Source organism: Hippopotamus amphibius, chromosome 4 (genome assembly GCF_030028045.1).
Source record: "Hippopotamus amphibius kiboko isolate mHipAmp2 chromosome 4, mHipAmp2.hap2, whole genome shotgun sequence".
Lineage (NCBI taxonomy): Eukaryota > Metazoa > Chordata > Mammalia > Artiodactyla > Hippopotamidae > Hippopotamus > Hippopotamus amphibius.
Window position 1 is genome coordinate 145,580,787 of NC_080189.1, and position 12,625 is coordinate 145,593,411.

The 12,625-nt window shown below is 35.0% G+C and overlaps 1 protein-coding gene across 5 annotated transcripts in view; it reads left to right on the forward strand.

Moving 5' to 3' along the window:
- Window positions 1-12,625, forward strand: part of KIAA0586 (KIAA0586 ortholog) — a 130,370-nt gene that overhangs the window by 38,079 nt on the left and 79,666 nt on the right. For all 5 annotated transcript variants that reach the window (XM_057730376.1, XM_057730377.1, XM_057730378.1 and 2 more), the window contains 7 exons: window positions 295-418; window positions 4,641-4,773; window positions 5,378-5,595; window positions 6,015-6,087; window positions 8,019-8,246; window positions 9,186-9,360; window positions 11,644-11,838. In XM_057730376.1, coding sequence (XP_057586359.1) covers window positions 295-418; window positions 4,641-4,773; window positions 5,378-5,595; window positions 6,015-6,087; window positions 8,019-8,246; window positions 9,186-9,360; window positions 11,644-11,838 — 1,146 coding nt within the window. The remainder of the gene's footprint in view (window positions 1-294; window positions 419-4,640; window positions 4,774-5,377; window positions 5,596-6,014; window positions 6,088-8,018; window positions 8,247-9,185; window positions 9,361-11,643; window positions 11,839-12,625) is intronic.

Genomic DNA, 12,625 nt, shown 5'->3' on the forward strand with positions numbered 1-12,625 from the left:
TTATTGTTTTTAGAGCTCTTTATTGGAGTATAATTACTTTACACTGTTGTGCCAGTTTCTGCTGTACAACAAAGTGAATCAGCTGTATTTATACATATATCTCCATATCCCCTCCCTCCTGCGACTCCTTCCCTTCAGTTTTATTTGATCAATGTGTATACAGCCTCCATTGTGGAGTGAATTGAGTAGACCATCACCATAAGAAGCTAATTTAGCACAAATATATGTGAGCTATTATATAGAAGAGAAATTAATTAGTACTTGAAAAATGATACTGTATTTCTTCTATTGTAGGAAATGTAGGATTCTTGGAACAAATTTTGAATAACCATGATTCTTTGACAAGGATAAGTGAATCTTTAGACAAAAACTCACTAACTAGATCAAAAATAGGATGGAATCCTGAGAGGGGAAACAGGTAAAAACAAGAGATTGGGATAAAAGCTAGATTGAAAAGAGCTTTGTTTATATTTCTAAAATATCTTTTCAGAAATTTTAATGAATTTATTATATTGCTTTTAAAAATTATCTTAGATTGTTACTGTTTTCTGCTGCTAATATATCTTTCCTCTTTTCTATAATATAGTTATGCAGTGAATACATCTGACTTTCTCAAAATGTGAATTATCTACTGTTCATTTCTGATGAAGTGATATCTGGAATTTGTTTCAATAATAATCCATTGCAGGGTGGGGAAAACTGGGTTGGAAGTATAAATGAAATGAGGATAGCCATGTGTTAGTGATTGTTGTAGTTAAATAAGGGTATGTGGAGGTCATTATACTATTCTTTATATTTTTATGTATGCTTGAAACTTTACATTATAAAAAGTTTGTAAAAAGTCAAGTAAATCTAAGCCACTATAATTTTATTTTTCTTGAATGTCATGAAAATGACAATAATAAAAACTTGATCCACGTTTTGAGTAACCTCATAAGGAGACATTGTATAATTTTAGTCCATTACATTTAATGTAATTACTAATAAAGTAAGATTTATTTGTCATGCTGTTATATGTTTTTACATAACTTAGGTCTTTTTTTATTCCACTATTCCTCCATAGTGTCTTTTTTTATATTAAATAGGTATTTTCTAGTATAACATTTTAATCCCTTGTTTCTTTTACTATTTTTTTTAAAATTTATTTATTTATTTATTTTATTGGCTGTGTTGGGTCTTTTTTTGCTGTGCGCAGGCTTTCTTTTTTTAGTTGCGGTGAGTCGGGATACTCTTGTTGTGGTGCATGGACTCCTCATTGCCGTGGCTTCTCTTGTTGTGGAGCGCGGGCTCTAGGCGCATGGGCTTCAGTAGTTGCAGCACATGGGCTCAATAGTTGTGGCTCACGGGCTCTAAAGCGCAGGCTCAATAGTTGTGGCACACGGGCTTAGTTGCTCCACAGCATGTGGGATCTTCCTGGAGCAGGGATCGAACCCGTGTCCCCTGCATTGTCAGGTGGATTCTCAACCACTGCGCCACCTAGGAAGCCCTCTTTTACTATATTTTTTGAGTTATTTTCTCTGTGATTGCCCTAGGAATTACAATTAACATCTTAATTTAAAACAATCTAGTTAGGATTAATACCAATTTAATTTCTATAGGATTTAAAAACTTTGCTCCAGGGACTTCCCTGGTGCTTTAGTAGTTAAGACTCTGCACTCCCAATGCAGGGGGTGTGGGTTCGACACCTGGTTAGGGAACGAAGATCCTGCATGCCACACAGCATGGCCAAAAGAAAAAAAAAGGCAGTAACAACAAAAAACAAACTTTGCTTCAATATAGACTGATTCCCCCCCTTTCTTTCTGTTATTATTGTCATGCAAATTATGTCTTTATACATTATAAGCTTGTCTATAGAGCTTAATAATTATTGCTCTATGTGGTTGTCTTTTAAATCAGATAGAAGAAGAAAGGAGTTATAAACAAAAATACATTTAATACTGTCTTTTATATTTACCTATGTAGTTAACCTTTACTAGTACTCTTTATTTCTTGACGTGGATTTGAGTTAGTTTGTGGTGTCCTTTTGTTTCACCCTGAGAGACTCTTTTAGTAGTTACTGTAGGGTAGGTCTGCTGGTGATGAATTCTCTCAGCTTTGTTTATCTGGGAATGTCGTGATTTCTACCTTTGAAGAGTAGTTTTGCTAGATGTAGAATTTTTGGTTGACACTTGTTTTTTTTTAGTGCTTTGAATGTGTCATCTCACTGCCTTCTAGACTTCATGATTTCTGATGAGAAGTGTGCTGTTAATCTTACTGAGGAAACTTAGTATACGATTAGTCATTTTTCTCTTGCTGCTTTCAGGATTCTCCCTTTGCCTTAGGCTTTTGACAGTTTGACTATGATGTATCTATGTGGATCTCTTTGAGTTTATCCTCTTTAGACTTTGTTGATTTCGAATGAGTGGATTAATATTCATTAAATTGGGGAAGTTTTTGGCCAGTATTTCTTTACACAGTTAAATAGTGCACATGACCTTTTTCTTCTCTCCTGGGACTATGTAGTATGTTGATATGCTTGATGGTGTTCCACAGGTTTCTGAGGCTTTTAGTTTTTTTCATTCTTCTTTTTCCTCTGTTTCTCAAACTGGGTAATCTCAATTAACCTATCTTTAAATTTGTTAATTCTCTCTTGCCAATTCGAATATGCTGTTCAGCCCATCTAGTGAATTTTACATTTCAGCTATTGTATTTTTCAACTCTAGAATTTCTTATCTTTTAAAAAATATGGTTTTTATCTTCATTGATATTCTTTGGTGAGACTTCATTCTTTTTATTTATTTTTTATTTATTTATATTTTGGTTGCATGGGGTCTTAGTTGTAGCATGCAGGATCTTTTGTTGTAGCTTGCGGGATCTTTGTTGCGGCACACAGGCTTCTCTTTAGTTGCAGTGGGCGGGATCTCTAGTTGTGGCACATGGGTTCCCAAGCGCATGGGCTCTGTAGTTGTGGCATGCAGGCTTAGTTGCCCCACGGCATGTGGGATCTTAGTTCCCTGACCAGGGATCAAACCAACGTCCTCTGCATTGGAAGGTGGATTCTTAACCCCTGGACCATCAGGGAAGTCCCCTTTTATTTATTTTCAAAATTGTAATAGCTAATTTATGGTCTTTCTCTAGAAAGTCTAATATTTGTGGTTCCTCAAGAACAGTTTCTACTGACTATGCGTTTTCCTGTGTCTGAGCTATACTTTCCTATTCTTTGTGTCTCACAACTTTTTGCTGAAAATTAGACATTTTAAATAATATAATGTGCCAGTTTGGGAAATCAGATTCTTCTAACAACTGCCACCCCCGGACCAGAGTTTGTTGTTATTGCTGTTTGTTGTTGTTGTTGTTCTTGTTGTTGCTGTTTGTTTAGTGATTTTCCTGGATTCATTCTGTAATTTTTATTCTTTATCGTGTGTAGCAAGTCTCCCCTTGGTTAGCTATGTCTGCTGATGATTGGAAGGAGATTTCCTTAACTACTTTGGATGAATCAGTCTCCCCATCTTTGCCAAGGAGCTCTGTGTGTGTATGTACACGCTGGGGCACACCTTCGGTGTTCCAGCAGTTTATAAGTCCGTCTTAACCTTAGCCTCCTGCTCACACAGAGCCCGAGGTCAGCCAGATGTGAAAGGTCAGGCCCTTCTTAGGTCGTTCTTGTGCATGCACATAGCCCTGTACATGCACGTGACCTTCTAGATCCCCAGTAATGTGTTGGAGCTTTTCAGAACTCTACTGTGGACATCTCATTTCCCAGCTTTTAGGTTTATTGTCCACTGTCTTGTTTGCGTCAACTGGTATGACACCCTCAGGCAGCTAAGATGCTAATTGCCGCTGTTTTTGAGCAATGACCTGGGGATGGGATTTCTCACTAAGATAGCTGCGAGTCAGGTCTAAGCAGGAGCCTTATGGGTGGGACTTTGTGAGGAGCTCCAAACTTGTTCTGCCTTTTCAGTGGTTATGAGGCTGTTGGTTTTCACAGTTACAGTTGTGTGGCTGTTGATTTTCAAAGCTACCACAGAGTTGGGGAAAGGGCTCTGGGAATAGGGCAAGTTAAAAATGCCAGAGAGCTTGCTGTGTTGTCAGCCATTTTCTTTTTCTTTTCTTTCTTCTTTCTTTCTTTTGGCCACACTGCACGGCTTGTGAGATCTCAGTTCCCTGACCAGGGATTGAACCTGAGCCACAGCAGTGAAAGCCCAGAATCCTAACCACTAGGCCATCAAGGAACTCCTTTGTCAGCCATTTTCTTAATTAAATGTTCCTCAGGTTGTTGCAAGCTTTTGTTTACTTTCCAGGGTTCTGAAAAAGCTGATTTGACCATTTTTGCTAGTATTCTCTTTGCTCTCTTGCAGGAGTAGATTTTTAGAGGGTCTTACTCCACCGTTCTAGAAGCGCTTCTGCATGTTAGCTTCTTCAAAGCAGAACCGTTTTCTGCTCTTTTCCTACTATTCCTAAACCAGTCTGGTCAGAGTAATTTTGTTTCTTGTAATTTTTGGTCTTTCATATGTTTAATCTCATAACTGATTATTCCTGTTATACAATTTTAATAGGACATCATTTAGAATTCATGTAACTGAGAATGTATCAAAGATTTATATGATCAAATGTTTACTGAATTTATGACAATTTAGAAAACTTTATTTTTAAATCTTTTACAGCATTGATACTCTATGCACTCAAAGATTTCCTTCCTATGAGGAACTAGGAACAGCTAAAGTGACTGTGCAAAAGTCTGATGATAGTCTTCACTGTCTTGGCCAAAAGAGGAAGGAAACAAATGGCGTACTCCAGGTAAAGTGGGAACGATATTAAAATTAATGCCTAGTAAAAGTAAAAATTATGAAGAAATAAAGTTATCAAGACAGAAAGCAAGAGGAAGGATGAAGACAGAGTGCTGAAAGACATGTCACCCCAGCCTGTTCCCTTTACAAAACTTTTCCAAAAGCCCACATCAGGTGATTTCTACTTACTCCTGCATGGCTAAGACTGAGCCACGTAGCCAGCTGTAGCTCTCCAGCTTCTGTTGGAGAGGAAGGAAGGCGGAAGGAGAACTGCGAATGGCCCTCGTTTATCCAGTTCATATTGTCTGCCCTGCCTCCCTAGAGCCAGCTTGCTCTTATTTTGTTTTAGCTTTCTTCACCAGATAGTTTTTGTTGGCCAGTGAACTGCTGTGGGCCTCCCAGCCCCATTTCACTGAACATTCACGGCAGTACTTCTAACTGGAAAGAAACCTTGGTTGCCAAGTGTTCTTTTATAGCTCTTTAATTTGACAAATTCATTCCTTAGACTATATTGACATAGTATATGCCCCAAACTATAGTAATAGCTGTTGTTTGGATTAAAATAATTAATGTGAATTTTACATGTTAACTTTTTTGCCTTTTTATCTTTTAAGCCAAAAGAATCTCGGATTGTGTCAGGACTTGCGGATCTTCCACAGAATTCCATTAAGCTTCAGGTAACCAATACGAAATCCATATTGAAAGATGCTGAGAAGATTTTGAGAGGAGTACAAAACAATAAAAAAGTACTTGAAGAAAACCTGGAAGCTATTATTCGTGCAAAGGATGGAGCTGCCATGTATTCGTTTATCAGTGCTCTGTCTACCAACAGGTAGGACAAGATGTTAGCATCTCAAGGGTTTTTATGAAGCTGTCAGTTTACAGGTTCTCCTAATTTTTTTTTAAGTACTTCATTTCGCTTTAATGTGTCTTAATGTTTAGAAAATGTTCTTTATTGCCTTTGACGTTGTGGACTTATTATAAAGTTGGAATTTGGGTATGTACGTGTTGCTATTATTTTTCACAGATACTAATTTTCCCTTTAATTTTTTTTCTCTCTTTGGTACATATCTTCTGGGATCTACATGTGCTTTTCAAACATCCTTTAGGCATTCGCTGGAACTGATAACGTTGGTTTTTCATTTTCAGGTGAAGGATATTGGTCTACACAATAGATTAAAAACTAGATAAGAGATCTGTTCTTAGGACCTTTAATGTTAATTTAAGAAAATTCCTTTTTCTCTTTTGTAGAGAGATGTCAGAGAAGATTCGGATCAGAAAGACAGTAGATGACTGGATTAAAACTATTTCTGCAGAAATTCAAGTAGGTATTGGAAAAAACAGAATTAAGTGAATTCTTAGGAGATAATATTGATTACAATTTATAAGTATCATTTTTATTCTCAAAATATTCCTTATAAGTCCACTTATAATTCTTAATTTCACTCTGTCACCCTTTATACTTACTTAGTAATAAGTTTCATTTACTGAACATGTGCTTTGTCTTATAAATTGTGTTATGGCTGTTAACTGGAAAATTGTGGACTAAAACATAACTAAAACATGAGTGATATGAAAGAAAATTTAGCAAAAGCATATAGAAAAGAAAGAAGTATACTTACAAAAAAAAGTATACTTGAAAAAAAAGACAGCAGATTTAGAAGCACTGGCTTACCAAAATAACATCAAAGTTACTTTTAAGTAAGGAAAATACTCCACATTTCTAAGGTTACTAAGTTTAGAGAAGTCAGTTCCAGATGGAAAAACAGCCACTTTCTCACCTCCACAGAGCTCATGGTGTATCTTCAGACCATGATTAGCATTGCAAAAATCCAGAAGAGTTGTTTTTATTATGGGGGGGTCAGTAATTTAAAGGAAATTCTTAAAATTTTATGTATTTGAAAAAGCAAAACTAGACAGGGTAACTCATTTTTACCTTGGGGTGCAAAGTGTTTTTTTTCTTGACTGTAAGATGTGTGTATATGCTTACTCATAGAGATAGCAAGATGAAGTGTTAGTTTGATCTCCAGAGAAGTAAACACTACAATACACTTTTTTTTGGGGGGGGGGGGGTTCTTTTGTTTGTTTCTTTTTTGGGTTTGTGGGGGTTTTTTTGGCCATGCTGTGCAGCTTGCGGGATCTCAGTTCCCCAGGCCCTCGGCAGGGCACAGAGTCCTAACCACTGGACCGCCAGAGAATTCCCTAAAATACACTTTTAAACACTGTTGTTTTAAGAACATATATCTCTAATGCGGTTATAAAGAGTTTATATTATCTGCTATATGATGCAGCAGACAAAAAAGTTGAGCTAAGAGTCAGAAGACTTGTTGGAGTTCATATCTGGTTCTGCAGACAACTAGCAGTATACGTCACTCTGTAAATGTGGATTTCATGTAAAATATGCTTGTTTAAACCTCAAGTAACTTTAATTTGTAAATATTCATCTCAGTTTTGTTACAAAACTGTTTTCTTTTTGGAAACTTATTTTTTAATTTAATTTTTTGAACAGTTACTATATTCATATGGTTTAAACATCAAAAAGTTTAAAAAACGTCAATCCCAATCTCCCAGTTCCTCCCACCGCCCCCCCTTGGTATCCATACATTTGTTCTCTACATCTGTGGCTCTATTTCTGCTTTGCAAATAGGATCACCTATACCATTTTTCTAGATTCCACATATATGCAACATATACAATATTTGTTTTTCTCTTTCTGACTTCACTCTGTATAACAGTCTCTAGGTTATACACTATTGATGCTATGTATAAAGTAGGTAACTAATGAGAACATACTGTATAGCACAGGGACTCTGCTGAATACACTGTGGTGACCAAATGGAAAGGAGTTCCAAAAGGGAGGGGATATATGTATACGTATGGCTAATCAATTTTGCTGTACAGTAGGACTAACACAACATTGTGAAAATTAATTAAAAAAATAAAAAATTTTAAATAAAAATTAATTAAAACAATAAAAAGGTATAAAAAGCTTTATAATGGAAAGTTGCCCTCTTACCCCTGAACATCATCTACTATTTCTCATTTCCTCTGCTCCATAAAACACCAGTCTTTTAATTTTTGTTTATTCTAAAGAGAATTTTTATTCATATGTAAACCAATAGCATTTACTTATAAAGCCTTTAAAACTGCTAAATTATATTTCTACAACAGCAGAAAATAAATTCTAGTACTTTTGATGTGAAAGCATTACTACTTAGATAGACTTTAAGTAATTTTAGTTTTGGTTATGTTAAGGATGAACTGGCAAGAAAAGATTATGAACAAAAGAGATTTGATCAGAAGAATCAAAGGACCAAGAGAGCTCAGAACATGAGTAAAGATATTAAAACCAACACACAAGAGAAAACTGTAAATAACTCTGTAATTGCAAGAAAACATTCTCAAAAACAAAAAGAGGAGCATCTTAGAAATCCAACTACAAGGAGCATGCCTGCTTCAAGCTTACAGAAAGAGAGGAAAGAAGTAAGATCCTAATCTAGTTTTGTGATGTACATGTAGCATTATAATTGATCATTTTTTAAAGATATAAGTAATGAAATGACTATGAAAATGTTTTCAAAATATGAATGACTATACAAATGTAAACCATTTTTAAACTATTGATATTTAGGGTCTTGGATATCCATAATGTGGAAATCACTGCAAAAAGTACACAGTTCCTTTCTTCTGAGATCTCACACTTACGATCACAGTTATAGCAGGTGTATCTAGAGATCATCTAGTCCAAAAATTAGATTCTCTGGTTCATGGTATTCAAAATTGTATTTCATCTTTGTATGTGTATGTGTGTATATATATAAATTTTAGTTTATTTTTCAGTTTAACAAATGTCTGTTTAGTGCCAAGTGATTGTGAGACATGGTACTAGATGCTATGGAGGGAATTTTTTGGCTGCTGTAGCTAAGCTGTTAAGTTTGTTGATGCCAAACATGGATTGCTGGGCAGATTAATAAAGCATCTAATTAATTCAGTGCGTAGTACTTAGTAGATGCTCAATAAATGCTACCTTCTGTGGCGTTTAGATTATGATTGAAGGTGAAATCAGGAATGTAAATTATTTAAAGACTTCGTTTATGTTATTTTATTGTATTTGAAAGTTATTACTTTCATAGGTAAAAAGTGTTTAAACTTACTTTTTGGTGCTGAAAATATGCTTAATAGTGTAAGAACCTTCATGTTTCTTGGGTGGATGATTTTTGTATTTAATTTTTATGCTTTTGAAAACTTTAAAACTATAGTTTAAGAACTATCTCCAGAATGTAAGAGCCATTTAACATAGTGGACTTTCCTGACTTGATCATTCTTAGTATATACTTAAGCTGGCAAAAGGAGGCTTTAGAAAAATGAGAGAAGTGTTTGATGACTATTTTGCTGGTGAGTTGAATAACTTTGTGTACTTAGGGATTTTTGAAAGCAACCACAGTGGTACAAGAGAAGGATTATATGTTACAAATCTATGGAAAACCAGTTTATCAGGGTCATCGCAGCACTCTTAAAAAAGGACCATATCTCAGATTTAATTCTCCATCTCCTAAGTCCAGACCACAGAGACCAAAAGTAATAGAACAAGTTAAAGGTAAGGAACCTTATTTTTTGTGGTATCAGTTTAATTTGTAAAGTTTAGTTTTTGCTTTTTATCTATTACTTATAAATAAAGTTCAAATTATATAATGCGTAGGGATGGAACCATTTCCTTCTAGGAGAGTAGGGAAAAACAGACCAGATTCAAGATAAGATAAGTGGGGGAAAAATATAGTATTAGGTGGTATCTTCAGATAAAGTGTGATAAAATTTATGAGGTGATGACGCTTAAGCAATTTAAATTATAATCTAGGGAACATAGACATTTCCTCGCAGACCTTCGTGCACCATGTTCTTTATGAAGAAAGGTAAGCCATGTGCTGTCCATCCATAAACGTGCTAATGGGCACTTCTGCAGTTTGGTTTGTTCTCAAAGAGCCTTAGGTAGCAAAGGTGAAAAAATTTCTTGTTACTTTTGTACACAACTAAAAATATCTTTATTTATCACTATATGTTTTGACTCACACCTACCATTTCACTAGTGTATTTAAATATAACTCTTAGTTAAATATTGAGTCTGTAGACTTTGGTTGCATTTTGAAGTTTCTCAGCTTGTGCTTTCGCAGTCTGTAAGCCATTTTGACAATATGCCGTAACTCATGGATCCCAACGCATCTTCCTTTCTGATCGTTTCTGGAAGCTGGAGCTGTAGCAGTTGCTTTAGTTTTCCTTCCTCTCCTTTCCAAAAGTTTGTTGATCATATGGCATGTCAATTTATCTAGAAATCCTATAGATTTTATCTTACTGGGCTTGTGGATGGTATTCGCCCTAATGTTTCCTTGTTTCTTAGAGCCTGCTGTTAACTTGTATTTGGGGTTTGGAAAGCCGTGCAGAAAGTAACTCAAGGTTTGAAAATACTTTCAAATCCCAAAATCACTTTTTGAAGTAACCCTTTTAATGATAGAAATGATTGAGAACCTATGGACACAGGCTCCTCCTTGGGCCTTGGTACCTGTCATCCCCTCTACCTGGAGGGCTTTTCCCTCAGACCCTTGCATGGCTCGCTCTCAGTTCTTTCAATCTCTGCTCTTAGCTGTTAGCTCCTCAGAGAGGTCTACGTTGACCATCCTATCCAAAATATTATCACCTAACCCTCTCTACTCCCTTGCTCTGCCTGTCATTCTTCATAGCGCTCTTCACCATCTGATGTTATATTTTTATTTGTTTATCAATTTTTTTCCTTACTAGACTATAAGGTACATGAGTACAGTTGGTTTATTCAGTGCTTGTAGTCCCTGTGTCTGGAATGATGCCAAACACATTTTAAATGCTGAAAAAATATATTTTAAATAAACATTCAAGAAAAATATTCATTTAATTGAATGAATGAGTACTTGAGAATATGATGAAAAAATATAGATGTACTAAAATTTGTCTTTCTGGGATCATAAAACTATAATTAAAAGTCTAGATTTATAAAACTACTCATATATTAAAAGTGAAAATGTAGAAATGTCAGGTGTTTATTTATCAATAGAAGAGATTTTATTTTCTTTTCCTTTACACTTTTACTTTTCTTCACTTTTCTCAGGTTCCATAGAAATTTATGTTCTTCTCCACAGAGACAGATAATCAGGAAAATTTCTAATTTTTTAAGAATTCAGGACTTAATGTCTATATAGAGTTACTAAATAGGAATTTTAAGTATATATAATGATATTAATTTCTGCAAGGTCTTAATAAGTATAGAATTTGATTATCTGTACATAATTTCAAAGGATAAAAGCTGGTTATTCAGAATAATGAGAGGATGGAAAAAATTTTCAATTCCAAAAATGATCATTAACTTTTTTATACTCCTAGGAAGAAAATGTAATGAGTTAAATAATACATTCTGAATATTCTTTCGACTCTTTAGTCAACATTTTTTTCTAGTTATTGTATCTTTTCTATCAAGGTTGTTGCAAAAGTTGTTACATCTATTCAGAGGTTGAAAAACCATGGCCTGCAGGTCTGTTGCCTGTTTTTATAAATAAAACTCTATAGGAACATAGCTATACCCATTCATTTATGTATTGTCTATGAGTGCTTTCATGCTACTGCAGCAGAGGTGAGATGTTACCACTGAGACCACATGGCCCATTAGGCTAAAATATTTACTCCCTGGCCAATTAAGAAAATGTTTGCCATCCCCTGGTTTACTTATATTTTGGGGCCCTGTAACCTTATTATGTAGAATGAGATCTTTCTGTGAGGAAGAGTTGCTGTGTTTGTTGATGACTGCGTAGTAGATGTTCAAACAATATCTTAAAATATCTGCCATTGATGATTATTATAGGTACTAAGGTAAAGTCAATAAGAACACAAACCGACCTTTATGCAACAAAACCTACAAAGATGGATTCTAAACTGCAACATTCCATCACTACACTGTCTCCTGGTGATCAGCAGTATTTGTTCAGCCCAAGCCGGGAAATGCCTACTTTTTCAGGTACCCTGGAAGGTCATCTAATTCCTATGGCAATTCTTTTAGGTAAGACTCAACAAAATATATGGGGTAAATTTTAAAATTCTCATCAGCAGTAGCAGAAACTACAAAACAGTACTAACACAGTAGTCACCTACCTTTTCCTTTCTGTGTTGCTTTTATTTGTGAGTAGGGCCTCATAATGTGTCTTACTTTATGTAGTGCAGTCCCTGAAATGATGCTGTATTTCCACTCACAGGAAACATTTTTTTGGTATTGCTATAGATGAAATGAAATGAAAATAATGTTTAGACATGCCATAGACATTCATAATAATTAAAGAACTTAAGGATTTTGATTGGTTTAATATCATCATGTCTTAGGAGAAGTACTTTGAATTACCTTTTACGTACTTTTGAACTAGGCTGTGATAAGTAAAAATTGTGTAGTTTTGTGCTCTAAGCTAATAGTTTGTTATTAACTTATTTGAGGTCTCTCAGACCTGTCATTGTAGAAGTTGAACAAATAATTTTTGTTCTCACACTAGCTCTTCAGATTTAGTTAGCTGTTTTTTTCTTTTAATGTCACTGTGATTCTTAATTTTGATGAATTATTTAACTGTGATTTTTTTTGAACATGGGAATTTTTTATTTTTGATATTACATGTTAATGGCACATCAACTTGGTAGCTGTCTGTTCAAACATGTCTTATGCTAACATAATAGCTAACACTTATAAAGTCCTTACTGTGTGCCAGGGACAGATCTCAGTACTTTATATACATTAACTTATTTAATCCACCCTGTACAACACATGGTAATGTACCAATTTTATAAATGAAGAAACTGAGGCA